The sequence below is a fragment of the Mustela lutreola genome, chromosome 10, assembly GCF_030435805.1.
Source record: "Mustela lutreola isolate mMusLut2 chromosome 10, mMusLut2.pri, whole genome shotgun sequence".
NCBI lineage: Eukaryota > Metazoa > Chordata > Mammalia > Carnivora > Mustelidae > Mustela > Mustela lutreola.
The window spans coordinates 72784683-72801344 of NC_081299.1; the positions used below are offsets into that span (position 1 = coordinate 72784683).

General features: G+C 36.2%; 1 protein-coding gene and 1 long non-coding RNA gene across 2 annotated transcripts in view; one reads left to right on the forward strand and one right to left on the reverse strand.

Annotated features, from left to right (window-relative positions):
- Positions 1-4057, forward strand: part of CLCA2 (chloride channel accessory 2) — a 37989-nt gene extending 33932 nt beyond the window's left edge. Inside the window, exon 14 of the mRNA XM_059135957.1 lies at positions 2663-4057. Within this exon, the coding sequence (XP_058991940.1) occupies positions 2663-3105 (443 nt within the window). The 3' untranslated portion in view covers positions 3106-4057. The remainder of the gene's footprint in view (positions 1-2662) is intronic.
- LOC131809196 (uncharacterized) overlaps positions 1-16662 on the reverse strand; it is a 91092-nt gene that overhangs the window by 45679 nt on the left and 28751 nt on the right. The window lies entirely within an intron of this gene.

Here is a 16662-nt window from a genome sequence, read left to right on the forward strand (position 1 = left end):
CTTCAGGTGAAATTCTCTGAGGATTCAATTACTGAAAATGTGTTCATTTCACCTTCAGTTTTAAAGTACATTTTTACTCTTTAAAAAAAAAGTACATTTTCACTATATATAAAATTCTAGGGCAATAAATTTTTCTTTCAGCACTTTAAATATGTTATTTCATTGTCTAATGGCTCCATTTTTTTTTTTTTCTGATGAGAAGTCAGCTATCATTCTTACTGTTATTCTCCTGAGTGTAGAGTGTCTTTCTTTCCCTTTGGCTGCTTTAAATTGTTTTTATCTTTGGTGTTCACCAGATTGACCAAGATGTGCCTCAGTGTGGTTTTCCTGATGCCTATTCTATTTGGGGATTGCTGAGTTTCCTAGATCTGTATTCTTTTTAACCAGAAACATTTCCAGCTAACACATCTTCAAAAAACTTCTGCTTTATTCTTTTTCTTCTTTTCTTCCTAGATAATATTGATATAATATGATATATGATTATATTTATACCCACATACACTAAATAGGTATGTCAGTAAATCACAAAAATCATTGAAATTGTATTTAATTTTTATCTTTTGTCCTGAGTGCTACAGTTTGATTTTTATGAACTTGTCTTCAAGATTACTGATTTTTTTTTCTTCTGTTGTGTCCAATCTGCTATTAATGTCAAATGAATTTTTTCATTTTTTTTCCAAGTCTAGAATTTCCATTTTCTTCTTTTTTTAACTTTCCATATCTCTCCTCAAATTTCCTATCTCTCCATTTTCTATCTCCAACTTGTCCTACTGACTTTTCACATACTCATCATGTTTTTTTTTTTAAGATTTTATTTATTTACTTGACAGAGAAAGAGCAGAAGCAGGTGGAGTAATAGGCAGAGGGAGTGGGAAAATCAGGCTCCCTGCCTGATGTGGGGCTCAATCCCAGGACCCTGGGATTATGACCTGAACTAAAGGCAGATGCCTAACCGACTGAGCCACCCAGGTGGTCCTCATAGTCGTTACTTTAAAGTCCTTATCTATTAATTTGAGATCTCAGTCATTTGTGACTCATTTTATTTATTAATATTTTTTTGATACTACATTTTCTACTTCTTTGCATGTCTAGGGATTTTTCTGTTGTATATTGGGCATGTGGTAGTAAATTATAGACACTGGAATCTGTTATACTCTTCTGAAGAGTTTTGAAATATTTTCTCTTCCTCCTTTTCTTCCTTCCTTCCTTCCTTCCTTCTTTTCTCCTATCTTTCTTTTCCTTTCAGAGGGAGAGAGAGTGAGCACATGAGAGTGGGGAGGGGCAAAGGAAGAAGCAGGTTCCCTGCTGAGCAGACAGCCCAATGCAGGACTTGATTCCAGGACCCTGAGATCATGACCTGAGCCAAAGCTAGACACTCAACTGACTGAGCCAGCCAGACACCCCAAGAGTTTTGAAATTTTTTTGATATATATCTTGGTTCACCTTGAATTTGAGGAGGCTTGGTTTTGCTTTTGGCTAGGGTTTGTCTATTTCAGTTTTGCTCTTAATGCAGGGCATATCCCTTAATTCTGAAACCCAGTCTTTATTCCTAAAGCATCGTTCTTTCAGTGTTTTAATGGATATCTTCACATATTTACCATGCTCCTCTAATTGACAAGACTCACACTCCAAACTCTATACCCTTGATGAGCATTAAAATAAAACTCTATTCAGTGTTTCAGCCTTCTAGCTGTTGTTTGTCTCTTGAGCCCTTATTGTTTCATACATACATGAATAATTGGAAGTCTTCCAACGGTCTGAAAAAAGTCAGTGCATAGATTTGGGGGTGGTCCCTCTCCAGCTCCCTCAACTTTCAGTTATTCAGGCAATCCCATATTCAGTCTTCTGATTTCTCAGTTCCAAAAGGTAGCTGCTTTCCATTCCAGCTATCATATCTGTACAGGAGAGGGAAGTGCCTTAAGAGGAAAAGCTGCACAAACATGAATCATCCCTACTCTGATTTCCTTCTTTTAAGGATTGTAACACCTCTGGTTTCTGCCTATTTTTACCTGAATCCAGTGATTTATTAGCTTTGTGGGGTTTTGGGGTTTTTATTGTTGTTGTTGTTGTTGTTGTTGTTGTTTTGCTTTCTTTAGAGTTCATACCTGTTATGAACTAGTCTAAGCCACATATCCCTTACCAGAACTCAGAACTAAACTTTTACCTTTGACTTAAGTAACATATATTTTTATTTTATTTATTACTTTGAGAGAGAAAAAGCTAGAGAGAGAGGGAGCACACAAGCGGGGGGAGGAGCAGAGGGAGAAGCAGACTTCCCACTGAGCAGGGACCCTGATGTGGGGCTTGGTACCAGGACCCCAGGATCATGTCCCCAGCTGAATGCAGACACTTAACTGACTGAGCCACCCAGGCACCCCCTAGAGGGTTTAATAAAATCATGTAAAATTTACAAATAACTTAGGGAAAAATAACATCTTTATTACGCTGAATTTTCCTATCCAAAAAAACAGTAAGTTTTTCCTCTTGTCTAGGTTTCAATATGAGTTTTTATGTAGTGTTTTAAAGTTTTCTTCATATGCAATTTTTGTTATGTTTATTTCTAGGTATTTTTAGTTTTGTTGCTATTCTCATAGTCATTTTTAGTAAACTAGAAAATTTACCCAAGTGACTTAACCTTTCCATTTATATTTTTTATTTTCAGCCAACAGCTATGAAATAAGAATCAGTAAACATTTACAGAATATTCAAGATGACTTTAACAATGCCATTTTAGTGAATACATCAAAACTAAATCCTCAGAAAGCTGGGACCAAGGAGGTATTTACATTCTCACCAAAGTTTTTCACAAATGGACCTGACCACCAACCTGATGGAGAGACACAAGAAAGCCACAGAATTTATGTGGCAATACGAGCAATAGACAGGAGCTCCTTAAAGTCTGCTGTATCTAACATTGCTCAGGCATCTCTGTTTATCCCCCCATATTCTGCTCCTATACTTGCCAGAGACAACCTTATATTGAAAGGAGTTTTGACAGCATTGGGTTCAATAGGAATCATTTGCCTCACTATAGTCATAACACACTGTATTTTAAACAGGAAAAACAGAGCAGACAAGAAAAAGAATGGAACAAAATTAATATGAGCAAATGTACAGAGTACCTTCCTCCTTAGATATAAAATCCATGGCCTTTACACTTTACGAAAACATACCAGTAAAGTCAAATTAACACCAGAACTATTAAAAATGCCTTGAGTTTTTGTATAATACAGGTCAGATTTTTACATGGTAAGCAGACAAAAATTCTTTTATAACACTATTTTTTGGAAGGAAGTTAGGAAACTCTTAAGCTTTGGTTATGGACAAAATAATAAAAATTATTATTCTCTAAGGTAATGTCTTTAAAAGCAAAGGCAAGGGCAAAACTTGAACCAAAGTTAAAAAAAAAAAAAAAAGCTTGTTTTATTGTAGAGGAAAAATAGCCCCAGATAAAGGAAAGGAGGTTGGTATAACTGTCCATATGAACAGTTGCTCAGTTACTTTGATTAATTTTTATTTCCCCTTATCTTTTCAGAATAGGTTGCTTTTTTATGACTAAAGATCAAGCTGCATTTTATATATGAAGCCCCTATTGTAAAGTTCTTCACCTTTTGACATTTGATTAATTATACAACAGATCAAATCCCACTGCAAGTGGTCAAAGCGATCTTTTTTCACTGTAAGAGTTATTATTAAAATGTGCGTATTATCCCTGTCCCACAACATTAGTTTTGTAAAAGAAGTCTACTGAATTTATTGCATATGAGATTGTATTCTTATCAAAGCAGGTTTCCAAGTTATTGCCTTGGTGCTATTTGATAAAAATGGTTATAACTCTCATAAGGCTTTAAATAAAGCATAAAAGACATAGTTCTGGGCTTATCTTAATGCAATCACAGGCTATATGGTTTTATTTTATTTCAACTACAGAAGAGACCATTGGAGACCCTGGGGGAAGAAAAAAAGTGACCTTTGGAAATGGTTAACTGATTCTATTTTTTGTTCAAAAAGAGTCTAGGAATCCTTTCTCCATCAAAGGTTATTTATCTATGGGTGTAGGGGGTGAATAGAGAGTGAAGCATAGGTCACAAGGAAATAAAAATCATCTTTATTTTACTATCCTTATTTTTTTAAAGATTATTGATCAATAGAATAATTTGCCTTGTATATTAAAGAACTTCAAACTTTATTGGATAATAGAAATAATAATGTGGAATAGATCTATTTTAAAACCAGGGCCAATTAAGAATGAAAATTTGATTAAATTCTGGAGAAGAAGGGAGGGAACTGTGGGAAACTGGGACAAGAGGAAAGAGAAAGAAGCCTGAGTCAGAGACTCAGAGCAGTGTTGAAGAGTAAAATGGCCAGTAAATCTCTGTTCCCAAGCTGCCTCCTTACAGCTTAGACTACATCCCAGGTCTGACTTGTTATTTTCTTTCTTTCTTTCTTTCTTTCTTTCTTTCTTTCTTTCTTTCTTTCTTTCTTTCTTTCTTTCTTCCTTCCTTCCTTCCTTCCTTCCTTCCTTCCTTCCTTTCTTTCTAACATATAATGTATTATTTGCTTCAGGGGCACATGTCTGTGAATCATCAGTCTTACACAATATTCTAAGTCTCACAGTGCCTAAATTTTTGCTGATGCAGACTCAAGTCCCTAGGCACTGAGTCCCTCTGCCCTCATTGCCATTAAGCCTGCTAGCCTGGTATTTGCCTCTCTATAGCTTCAGTGAGTTGCTACTATATAGTACTGAGTTGGGGTGTGGTGGATTTTAAGCCTTTGAATGTCTTCCCCATTTTATAGATAAAAAAAATTAAGGTTAAGGGAATAATACAAAGCCTGTGATGGTTAACATCAGAGGTATGTAGGAGTATAGCCAGGTACTCATACTACTTCTTCATTTCTATTTAAGAAGGTGTGGGAGGAGAGTGGGGATTATGCCTAGAAATATTTAACTCTTCCAAGGACCACATTCCCAGATGAAGTTGTGCTCTAGAACAAGAGCAAAACAGATATAGATCTGCTTTGACAAAGCCTAAAACCAAGTCTCCACAGAATCAAGATGATTTGTGAATAACTAAACTACTTCTAGAATGTAACTTGGAAAAAGAAAACACATACAGAGTCTCTGCAACACATCATGCAGTATCTAATAAAAAATCAATAGACACGCCAACCAGCAGGAAATATGTCCCATAATTAATAAGAATAGAAATCTGTCAAGAGAACACGCAAAATTTTTCCAGAATTGGAATTAGCAGACAATAAGTTGACAATAGCTAATATAAATATGATTAAGAATTATAGGAAATTATAGGTATAAGTAATGAATAGAGAAGAAATTTCAGGAAAGATGCCAAAATTCTTTAAAAAGAAGCAAATGAAAATACTAAAACAGAAAAATACAATATATGAAAGAAGATTTTTGTAATGGATTAACAGCAGACTGGAACTACAGATGAAAGGATCAGATGACTTGAAAACAGGAACATAGAAATCATGCAAACTGAAACATTTCATTTTGAAAAAATGGAAAAGTCAAAATGACCTGTGGAACATTATCAAGGTGTTTCACATACATATAAATGCATCCCAGAAGTAGGAGGAGGAAAAACAGAGCACAAAATATTCAAAGACATACTAGCTGAAATTTTTTTCCCAATTTAACTTAAACTCTCAACCCATAATTCTAAGATGTTATGCAAAGAAAATAACACCTCAGGGGCGCCTGGGTGGCTCAGTGGGTTAAGCCGCTGCCTTCGGCTCAGGTCATGATCTCAGGGTCCTGGGATCGAGTCCCGCATCGGGCTCTCTGCTCAGCAGGGAGCCTGCTTCCTCCTCTCTCTCTCTGCCTGCCTCTCTGCCTACTTGTGATCCCTCGCTCTGTCAAATAAATAAATAAAATCTTTAAAAAAAAAAAAAAAAAAAAAAGAAAATAACACCTCAGTATATCATAGGAATAATGACTGATTACTCATCAGAAACAACTGAGGCCAGAAGACAAAATGACATCTTTGAGTGCCAAAAGTAAAATCTTTCAATGCAGAACTCTATATTCAGCAAAAATCCCTTTCAAAATGAAGGTAGATAAATAAAAGCCAAAATCATGTTCACCAGCAAGAAATACCAAAGTAATTTCTTTAATCTAAAGGAAAATGATTTCTGGTAAAAATATAGAGCTACAGTATGGAATGAAGATCACTGGAAATTGTAAATAGGTAAATGCAATATATTGTTGGTTTTCTTTACTTTTAATTCCTTTAAAAGCCAATTAACTGTTTAAAGTAAAAACAAAAACAATGTGTTATTCTATTAATAACATAATTAAGTAAGATGTATGACAACAAGAGCAGAACAGATGACAGATGGACTTACACTGTTAAAAGGTATTTACACTACTCTTAAAGTTGTATATTCAAGTACACTGGGGTAAATTAAGGATGCATTTATAAACCCCTTGCCACACATTAATAGTAGAGAAAGATATATCTAAAAAGATAATAAATGGGATAAAAATGGTCACTAAAACTAACCAATTAACATAAAACAGGTAAAGTAGAAGAAAGGGACAAAGAACAGAGGTAATTAACAAAAAGCAAATAGCAAGATGGTAGACTTAAGGCCAGCTAAATTAATAATTATATTAAATAAACACTTCAACTAAAAAGCAGAGATTTTTTGGACTTGATAAAAAAAAGCAGACTCAACTATATAGAATTTACAACAGATTCATTTTAAATACAATGACATAGGGGAGTCAAGATGGCAGAGGAGTAGCAGACTGAGATGACATCAGGTAGCAAGAGATCACCTAGATAGTTTATCAAACCATTCCGAACACCTACAAATCCAACAGGGGATCAAAGAGAAGAAGAGCAGCAATTCTAGAAACAGAAAATCGACCACTTTCTGAAAGGTAGGACTTGCAGAGAACTAAATCCAAAGCAACAGGAAGATAGACCGTAGGGGAAGGGGCCGGCTCCCGGCAAGCAGTGGAGCAATGTAACACAAAATGAGAACTTTTAAAAGTCTGCTCCGTGGAGGGATATCGCTCCAGAGACTAAGCAGGGGTGGAGTCCTCACTGGGACAGTGTGGTCTCAGGTCCCATGGGGTCACCAAAGGATCAGGAGTGTCTGAGTATTGCAGAGCTCACATGTATTAGAGCAGGGAAACCAGTAGAGATATGGAGCCGAGGAATGAGCTCTCAGCTCAGGGCACAGTGATCCGTGGCATAGTCAGACCACTGCTCTTTGAGCAGAGACCGCACAAATGGCAGGTCCGGGGAGATATCCCTGGAAAAGCAGCAGTGATCTGCTGGGTTTGGAGACTCCAGGCAGGGCTGTGTGCCAGAGACAGAGACACTAGGTCATAGGCTGGGTGAGCTCAGAGTGCAGCCAGAGGCCAGAGAGATGGGAGTAATTGAGTGCTTTTCTCTGAGGGCGCGCTGAGGAGGGGGGCCCCAAGCTCTCGGCTCCTCTGGGCCAGAGATTGGGAGGCCACCATTTTCATTCCCACCCTCCAGAACTCTATGGAAAGTAATCAGGGAACAAAAGCTCCCAAAAGTGAACCCAAGCGGATTACTTAGCCTGGCCCCTGACAAAGGCGGTGCAATTCCACCTCGGGCAAAGACACTTGAGAATCACTACAACAGGCCCCTCCCCCAAAAAATCAGCAAGAAATACAGCCAAGACCAAGCTCACTTATCAAGGAGAACAGCGGAATTCCAGAGGAGGAAAAAGCAAAGCATGGAATTCATGGCTTTCTCCCCATGATTCTTTAGTCTTGCAAACTTAATTAATTTTTTTTTTCTTATTCTAATTTTTTAACTTGTATTCTTTCCTCTTTCAATGTTTTTTAACTAGTTTATCTTAACAATACCTTTCATAAAATTTTTTAAAAAGATTTTATTTATTTATTTGACAGAGAGAAATCACAAGTAGATGGAGAGGCAGACAGAGAGAGAGAGAGGGAAGCAGGCTCCCTGCTGAGCAGAGAGCCCGATGCAGGACTCGATCCCAGGACCCTGAGATCATGACCTGAGCCGAAGGCAGCAGCTTAACCCACTGAGCCACCCAGGCGCCCTCATAAAATTTTTTTGAACCTTCATTATTATAGTCATATTTTATCCTTCATTATATCTAACTTTATTTTTTGTATACATATAGAGCTTTTTCTTCTAAATAATTTTGGAATATAACTTCTTCTAATAGATCAAAATATACCCTAAATCTAGCACAGGGCTTTCGTCTAGTCTCCAGTCTGAGCAAATTCTTTCCACTTTCTTTTTCTTTCTTTTCCCAACCAAATTATCTTATCAACTCCTTTTTTAGAATATTTTTAAAAATTTTCATCTTTACAGTCATATCCCATCCCTTCATTGTGTTTACCCTTATTTGTGTGTGTGTGTGTGTGTGTGTGTGTGTATTCATATATGTATACACACACACACACTCGTTTTTCTTTCTTTAAAATTTTGGGAGGTAGTTTCTTCTAAGAGACCAAAGTCTCCCAAAATTAAGTAGGTGGCTCTGTTCTAGTCACCAGTATAATACCTATATTTCCTTTCTTTTTAAAAATTTTTTAACTTCTTTTTACCCCCTTTCTTATCCCCACTATTTGAGGTCTCTTCCGATTTGGTTAGCACACATTTTTCTGGGGTATTTGCCACCGTTTTAGCATGTTATTCTCTCCTTCATATGTTCTTATCTGGATAAAATGACAAGGTGGAAAAACTCACCATTAAAAAAGGAACAGGAGGCAGTACCAAAGGCTAGGGACCCAATCAATACAGACATTGGTAATATGTCATATCTAGAGTTCAGAATGATGATTCTCAAGGTGCTAGTTGGGCTTGAAAAAGGCATGGAAGACATTAGAGAAGCCTGTGTGGATAAATAAAAGCCCTTTCTGGAGAAATAAAAGAACTAAAATCCAACCAAGCTGAAATTTAAAAAGCTATTAATGAGGTGCAATAAAAAATGGAGGCTCTTACTGCTAGGATAAATGAGACAGAAGAGAGAATTAGTGATATAGAAGACCAAATGACCAAGCATAAAGAAGCTGAGCAAAAGAGAGACAAACAACTACTGGACCACAAGGGGAGAATTCAAGAGATAAGCAATAGCATAAGACGAAACAACATTAGAGTAATTGGGATTCCAGAAGAAGAAGAAAGAGAGAGAGGAGCAGAAGATATATTGGAGCAAAGTATTGCAGAGAATTTCCTTAATATGGCAAAGGGAACAAGCATCAAAATACAAAAGGCACAGAGAACCCCCTCAAAATCAGTAAGAATAGGTCTACACCCCATCACCTAACAATAAAACTTACAAGTCTTAGTGACAGAGAAAATCCTGAAAGCAGCTGAGGACAAGAAGTCTGTAACATACAATGGTAAAAGTATTTGATTGGCAGCAGACTTATCCACAGAGAACTGGCAGGCCAGAAAGAACTGACATGATATATTCAGAGCACTAAATGAGAAAAACATATGGCCAAAAATACTATATCCAGCTAAGCTATCACTGAAAATAGAAGAGATAAAAAGCTTCCAGGACAAAGAAAAACTAAAAAAAAATTTGTAAACACCAAACCAGCTCTACAGGAAATATTGAAAGGGTTCCACTAGGCAAAGAGAGAGACTACAAATAGTAGACCAGAAAGTAACAGACAATATACAGTAACAGCCACCTTACAGGCAAGACAATGGCACTCCATTAATATATCTCAATAGTTACTCTGAATGTAAATGGGCTAAATGGGCTAACTGCCCTAATCAAAAGACACAGGGTATTAGAATGGATAAAAAAAACCAAAACCCATCAATATGCTGTCTACAAGAAACTCATTTTAGACCCAAATGTCTTTGGGTCACCCCCAGATTTAAAGTAAGGGGGTGGAAAACAATTTACCATGCTAATGGACATCAAGAGAAAGCTAGGGTGGCAATCCTTATATCAGATAAATTAGATTTTAAGCCAAAGACTATAATAAGAGATGAGGAAGGACACTACATAATATTCTATTTTAAATATCTATACCCCTAACATGGAAGCAGCCAACTATATAAGCCAATTAATAAGAAAATCAGAGAAACACATTGACAATAATACAATAATAGTAGGGGACTTTAACATCCCCTCACTGAAATGGACAGATCATCCAAGCAAAAGATCAACAAGAAAATAAAGGCCTTAAATGACACACTGGGCCAGATGGACATCACAGATTTATTCAGAACATTCCAACCTAAAGCAACAGAATACACATTCTTCTCTAGTGCACATGGAATATTCTCCATATATTTCACATTCTGGGTCACAAATCAGGTCTCAACCATTACCAAAGGATTGGGATCATTCCCTGCATATTTTCAGAACACAATACTCTGAAGCTAGAACTCAATCACAAGAGGAAGTTTGGAAAGAACCCAAATACATGGAGACTAAAGAGCATCCTTCTAAAGAATGAATGGGTCAGCCAGTAAATTAAAGAAGAATTGAAAAAATTCATGGAAACAAATGATAATGAAAACATAACGGTTCAAAATCTGTGGGACACAGCAAAGGCATTCCTGAGAGAAAAATATATAGTGATACAAGTCTTTTCAAGAAACAAGAAAGTTCTCAAATACACAACCTAACCCTGCACTTAAAGGAGCTGGAAAAAGAACAACAAAGAAAGCCTAAAAGCAGCAGGAAAAGAGAAATAATAAAGATCAGAGCAGAAATCAATGAAATAGAAACCAAAAAAACAGTAGAGCAAATCAACGAAACTAGGAGCTCATTCTTTGAAAGAATTAATTAGATTGATAAATCCCCAGTCAGACTGATCAAAAAGAAAAGAGAAAGAACCCAAATAAATAAAATCATGAATGAAAGAGGAGAGATCATAACCAACACCAAAGAAATACAAACAATTATAAGAATATATTATGAGCAACTATACACCAGCAAATTTGACAATCTGGAAGAAATGGATGCATTCCTAGAGACATATAAATTACCACAACTGAATCAGGAAGAAATAGAAAACCTGAACAGACCCATAACCAGTAAGGAGATTGAAGCAGTCATCAAAAATCTCCCAAAAAACAAGAACCCAGGGCCAGATGGCTTCCCAGGGGAATTCTACCAAACATTTAAAGAAGAATTAATTCCTATTCTCTTGAAACTCTTTCAAAAAATAGAAATGGAAGGAAAACTTTCAAACTCATTTTATGAGGCTAGCATTACCTTGATTCCAAAACCAGACAAAGATCCCATCAAAAAAGAGAAATTCAGACCGATATCCTTGATGGATACAGATGCGAAGATTCTCACCAAAATACTAGCCAATAGGATCCAACAGTACATTAAAAGGATTATTCACCACGATGAAGTGGATTTTTTCTGGGGCTGCAAGGTTGATTCAACATCCACAAATCAATCAATTTGAAACAATATATTAATAAAAGAAAGAATAAGAACCATGTAATACTCTCAGTAGATGCTGAAAAAGCATTTGACAAAGTACAGCATCCCTTCCTGATCAAACATCTTCAAAGTGTAGGGATAGAGGGTACATACCTCAATATCATCAAAGCCATCTATGAAAAACCCACTGGAAATATCATACTCAATGGAGAAAACTGAGAGCTTTTCTGCAAAGGTCAGGAACATGGCAGGGATATCCATTATCACTGCTGCTATTCAACACAGTACTAGAAGTCCTAGCCTCAGCAATCAGACAACAAAAAGAAATTAAAGGCATCCAAATCAGCAAAGAAGTCAAACTATCACTCTTTGTAGATGATATGATACTTTATGTGGAAAACCCAAAAGACTCCACTCCAAATCTGCTAGAACTTGTACAGGAATTTAGTAAAGTTTCAGGATATAAAATCAATGCACAGAAGTCAGTTGCATTTCTACACACCAACAACAAGACAGAAGAAAGAGAAATTAATGAGTCAACCCCATTTACAATTGTACCCAAAACCATAAGATATCTCGGAATAAACCTAACCAAAGAGGCAAAGAATCTGTACTCAGAAATCTATAAATTACTCATGGAAGAAATTGAGGAAGACACAAAGGAATGGAAAAATGTTCCAGGCTCATGGATTGGAAGGACAAATATTGTGAAAATGTCTATTCTACCTAAAGCAATCTACACATTTAATGCAATCCCTATCAAAATACCATCCTTTTTTTTTTTTCAAAGAAATGGAACAAATAATCCTAAAATTTATATGAAACCATAAAAGACCCTGAATAGCCAGAGTACTGTTGAAAAGGAAAGCCAAAGTTGGTGGCATCACAATTCCAGACTTCAAGCTCTATTACAAAGCTGTCATCATCAAGACAGTATGGTACTGGCACAAAAACAGACATATAGATCAATGGAACAGAATAGAGAGCCCAGAAATAGACCCTCAACTCCATGGTCAACTAATATTTGACAAAGCAGGAAAGAATGTCCAATGGAAAAAAGACAGTCTCTTCAACAAATGGTGTTGGGAAAATTGGACAGCCACATGCAGAAAAATGAAACTGGACCATTTCGTTACACTACACACGAAAATAGACTCAAAATGGATGAAGGACCTCAATGTGAGAAAGGAATCCATCAAAATCCTTGAGGAGAACACAGGCAGCAACCTCTTCGACCTCAGCAGCAGCCACTTCTTCCCAGGAATATCGCCAAAGGCAAGGGAAGCAAGGACAAAAATGAACTATTGGGAATTCATCAACATCAAAAGCTTTTGCACAGCAAAGGAAACAGTTAACAACAAAAGACAACTGACAGAATGGGAGAAGATATTTGCAAACAACATATCAGATAAAGGGCTAGTATCCAAAATCTATAAAGAACTTACCAAACTCAACACCCACAGAACAAATAATCCAATCAAGAAATGGGCAGAGGACATGAACAGACATTTCTGCAAAGAAGACATCCAGATGGCCAACAGACACATGAAAAAGTGTTCCACATCACTCGGCATCAGGGAAATACAAATCAAAACTACAATGAGATACCATTTCACACCAGTCAGAATGGCTAAAATTAACAAGTCGGGGAATGACAGATGCTGGCCAGGATGCGGAGAAAGAAGAACCCTTCTACACTGTTGGTGGGAATGCAAGCTGGTGCAGCCACTCTGGAAAACAGCATGGAGGTTCCTCAAAAAGTTGAAAATAGAGCTACCCTTTGACCCAGCAATCGCACTACTGGGTATTTACACTAAAGATAAATATGTAGTGATCTGAAGGGGCATGTGCACCCAAATGTTCACAGCAGCAATGCCCACAATAGCCAAACTATGGAAAGAGCCTAGATGTCCACAACAGATAAATGGATAAAGAAGTTATATATATATATATACAATGGAATACTATGCAGCCATCAAAAGAAATGAAATCTTGCCATTTGTGATGATGTGGATGGAACTAGAGGGTATTATGCTTGGAGAAATAAGTCAATCAGAGAGAGACAATTATCATAGGATCTCCCTGATATGAGGAAGTTGAGAGGCAACATGGGGGGTGTGGAGGGGTAGGAAAGGAATAAATGAAACAAGATGGGATCAGGAGGGAGACAAACCATGAGACTTAATATCACAAAACAAACTGAGGGTTGCTGGGGGGAGAGAGGTAGGGAGAAGTTGGTGGGGCTAGGGACATTGGGAAAGCTATGTGCTATGAAGTATAAACCTGGCAATTCACAGAACTTTACCCCTGGGGCTAATAATACATTACATGTTAATTTAAAAAATTGTTTAATTAATTCTAAATAAATTAATTAATAAATACAATGACATAGAAGTCAAAAATGAAACAAGGAAATAGTATATTATGCAAATGCTAAGCATAAGAGGGCTGGTATTACTATAAGACAAAACAGGCCTTGAGAAAAGAGAGAAAAAAGTGTCATTTTATAAGGATAAACATAAATTTGCTAATAAGATATACAAATCCTGCATATGCATATACCTATTAACTGAGCTTCAAAATACCAGAAATAAAAATTGGCTAAACTAAAGGGAGAACAATCAACAATCAACCTTGGATATATAAATATAAATATTATATTTATATATATATAAATATTATATTTATATATATATAAATCTCCCACTGTCAAAAACTGTGGCAACTAGATGAGAAGACTCAATAAGAATGAAGTATCATTCAACAATGGAACAAGAATTTGAACAATGTTATCAACTAATTCAACCTTGACATATATAAAATACTGTGACCAACTACTGCACAGTACACATTTTTTTTTTAAGCACTCATGTAATAGTCACCAAATGAGATCATGAGGTAGGCCATAAAACATCCCAGAATATAGAGCTCAGAAATAGACCTATACTCATATGGTCAATGGATTTTCCTCAAAGGTGTGTGGGGAAGGCAAATGGGGGAAGGCAACTCAATTCCAATAAATGATATTGGAATAACTAAATGTAGTTTGGGAAAATAATTTTACTTCTACCTTATAAAAATATAAATTCATGATGAATCACAAATATAAAATAGAATTAAGATATAAACTTCTAGAAAAAATATGTCTTCACAATTACAGTGTAGAAAGGTTTCTTAGAACAGAGAAAACACTAAGCATAAAAGAAAAAAAGTTGGACTGCATCAAAACTAAATATTTGTGCTCATGAAAGGACACAGCTAATAATGAAAAGGCAAGCTAGAGTGGAAGAAATATTCACAAGATGTATATATGACAAAGAAGTCTTATCTAGAATATGTAAAAATTATATAAATAAAATATGTAATATTTTATAAATTATAAATAAAATATATATTTTAAAATACTGTTATAAATCAGTAATAAAAAGGCAAAGACCCAATAAAAATGGGCAAAAATTTAAATAGACACTTCTCAAAAAGCATATATAAATGACCAATAAGCACGTATATGGGCTATCAACACCACCAGTCATTAACAAATGAAAATAGTATCATGAAATACATCTCCATTCCCACCAGAACAACTAAAGAATAAAGATTGAAAATAAGAAATGTCAACAAGGATATGGAGCAATTGGAAATTTCCTACATTGGTGAATGTGCAACCATTTTGGAATACTGCTTGGCAGTTTCTTAAAGTTATGTATATATCTAACTCATGACCCAGCAATTCCACTTCCAAAGAGATGAAAAGATGTCCTCCAAAAAACTTCCTCAAGAATTTTTATGGCCACTTTAGGGGCATCTCAGTCAGTTAGGCATCTGCCTTTGGCTCAGGTTATGATCCCAGGGTCCAGGGATAGAGCCCCATGTGAGGCTCCCTGCTCATTGGAGAGTCTGCTTCTCCCCTCCCGCCGCTGTTCCCCCTGCTTATACTCTCTATCTCTCAAATAGATAAAGTCTTCTAAAAAAATAAAAATTTTTATAGCCACTTTATTCATAATAACCCCAAACAGGAAAACAATCAAGTTTCTATTAAAAGAATAGATAAAATAAATGTTGCTATTTATATGAATTCACAAGGAACTATCATTCAGCAGCAAAAAGAAACAAACAACTGACACATGCTACAATGTACATGAATCTCAGACGCCTTATCTTGAGCTAAAGAAGTCAGACTCAAAGGAACACACACTGTATGACTCCACTTCTAAGAAGTTCGATGCTTTGAGCACAGAAATCCAATAGTGGTTGGTTGTCTCAGAGCAGAAGTGTTGGAGTTGCCTGGAAGGGGCAGAAGGAGGCTTTCTAAAGTAATGAAAATGTATATATATTTATTGGGATGGTGGTTTACATGGGTATATACATTTGTCAACATTCATTTATTTGTGTACATTCGATCTGTGCATTTTATTGTACATAAATGTTAACTCAAAGAAACAATATGAATAAACCTATTATATCCTTACCTTTATAGCAATCTTTATAGCAATTGGTCTTAACCAGAGGTGATTTTACCCTTTCATGGAACATGTGGCAATACCTGTGGACATTTTTGTTTCACAGGCAAGGGAGTTCTCTAGTAAGTACAGGCCAGGGATGCTGCTGAACATCCTACAATGCATAGAACAGCCCCACAACAAATAATTACTCAGTGAAAATGTCAATAGTTCCAAGACCGAGAAACCATGCTTTATAGTAGGAAAGTGAAAGGGGTCATTTATAAGGATATTTGATACATTAATGTAAGAAAAAGTGGACTTAGTGAGGTGGAAAGGGGACACAAAACTGTGAGGCAGATTTAAGTGTGGCTGAGAAGACAAGAATGAAGAGAAGAAATAATTCAAATAAAGATGATCTACATTAGAGGATCCAGATTCAAAATGCTGGTAGAAAATCTAATTGATAAAAAATTAAAAAGGGGAATGAATATAAAGCTGGGGGATAGTGCATTACATAATAAGATCTGTGTGATGATTTATGAATTTAAAATATAGGGAAATGAGGAATAGAAGCAGAGGGAACGTCAGATGAGAAATGGGCTCTGATGAAATGAGAATCTGATCTATCATGTATCTTAGGATGTAGAAAAAGCATAGATCAGGCACAAAGAGAGAGACAAAAATAACATGAAAGTTAAGGATATTGATTATAGAGTACATGATGATAGAGAGAGAAGCACTCAAGCATACAGAAACATACGCTCATATCCACGGAGGTAATTAGAGCCTGATTCCAAGGCTCAGAAGGACT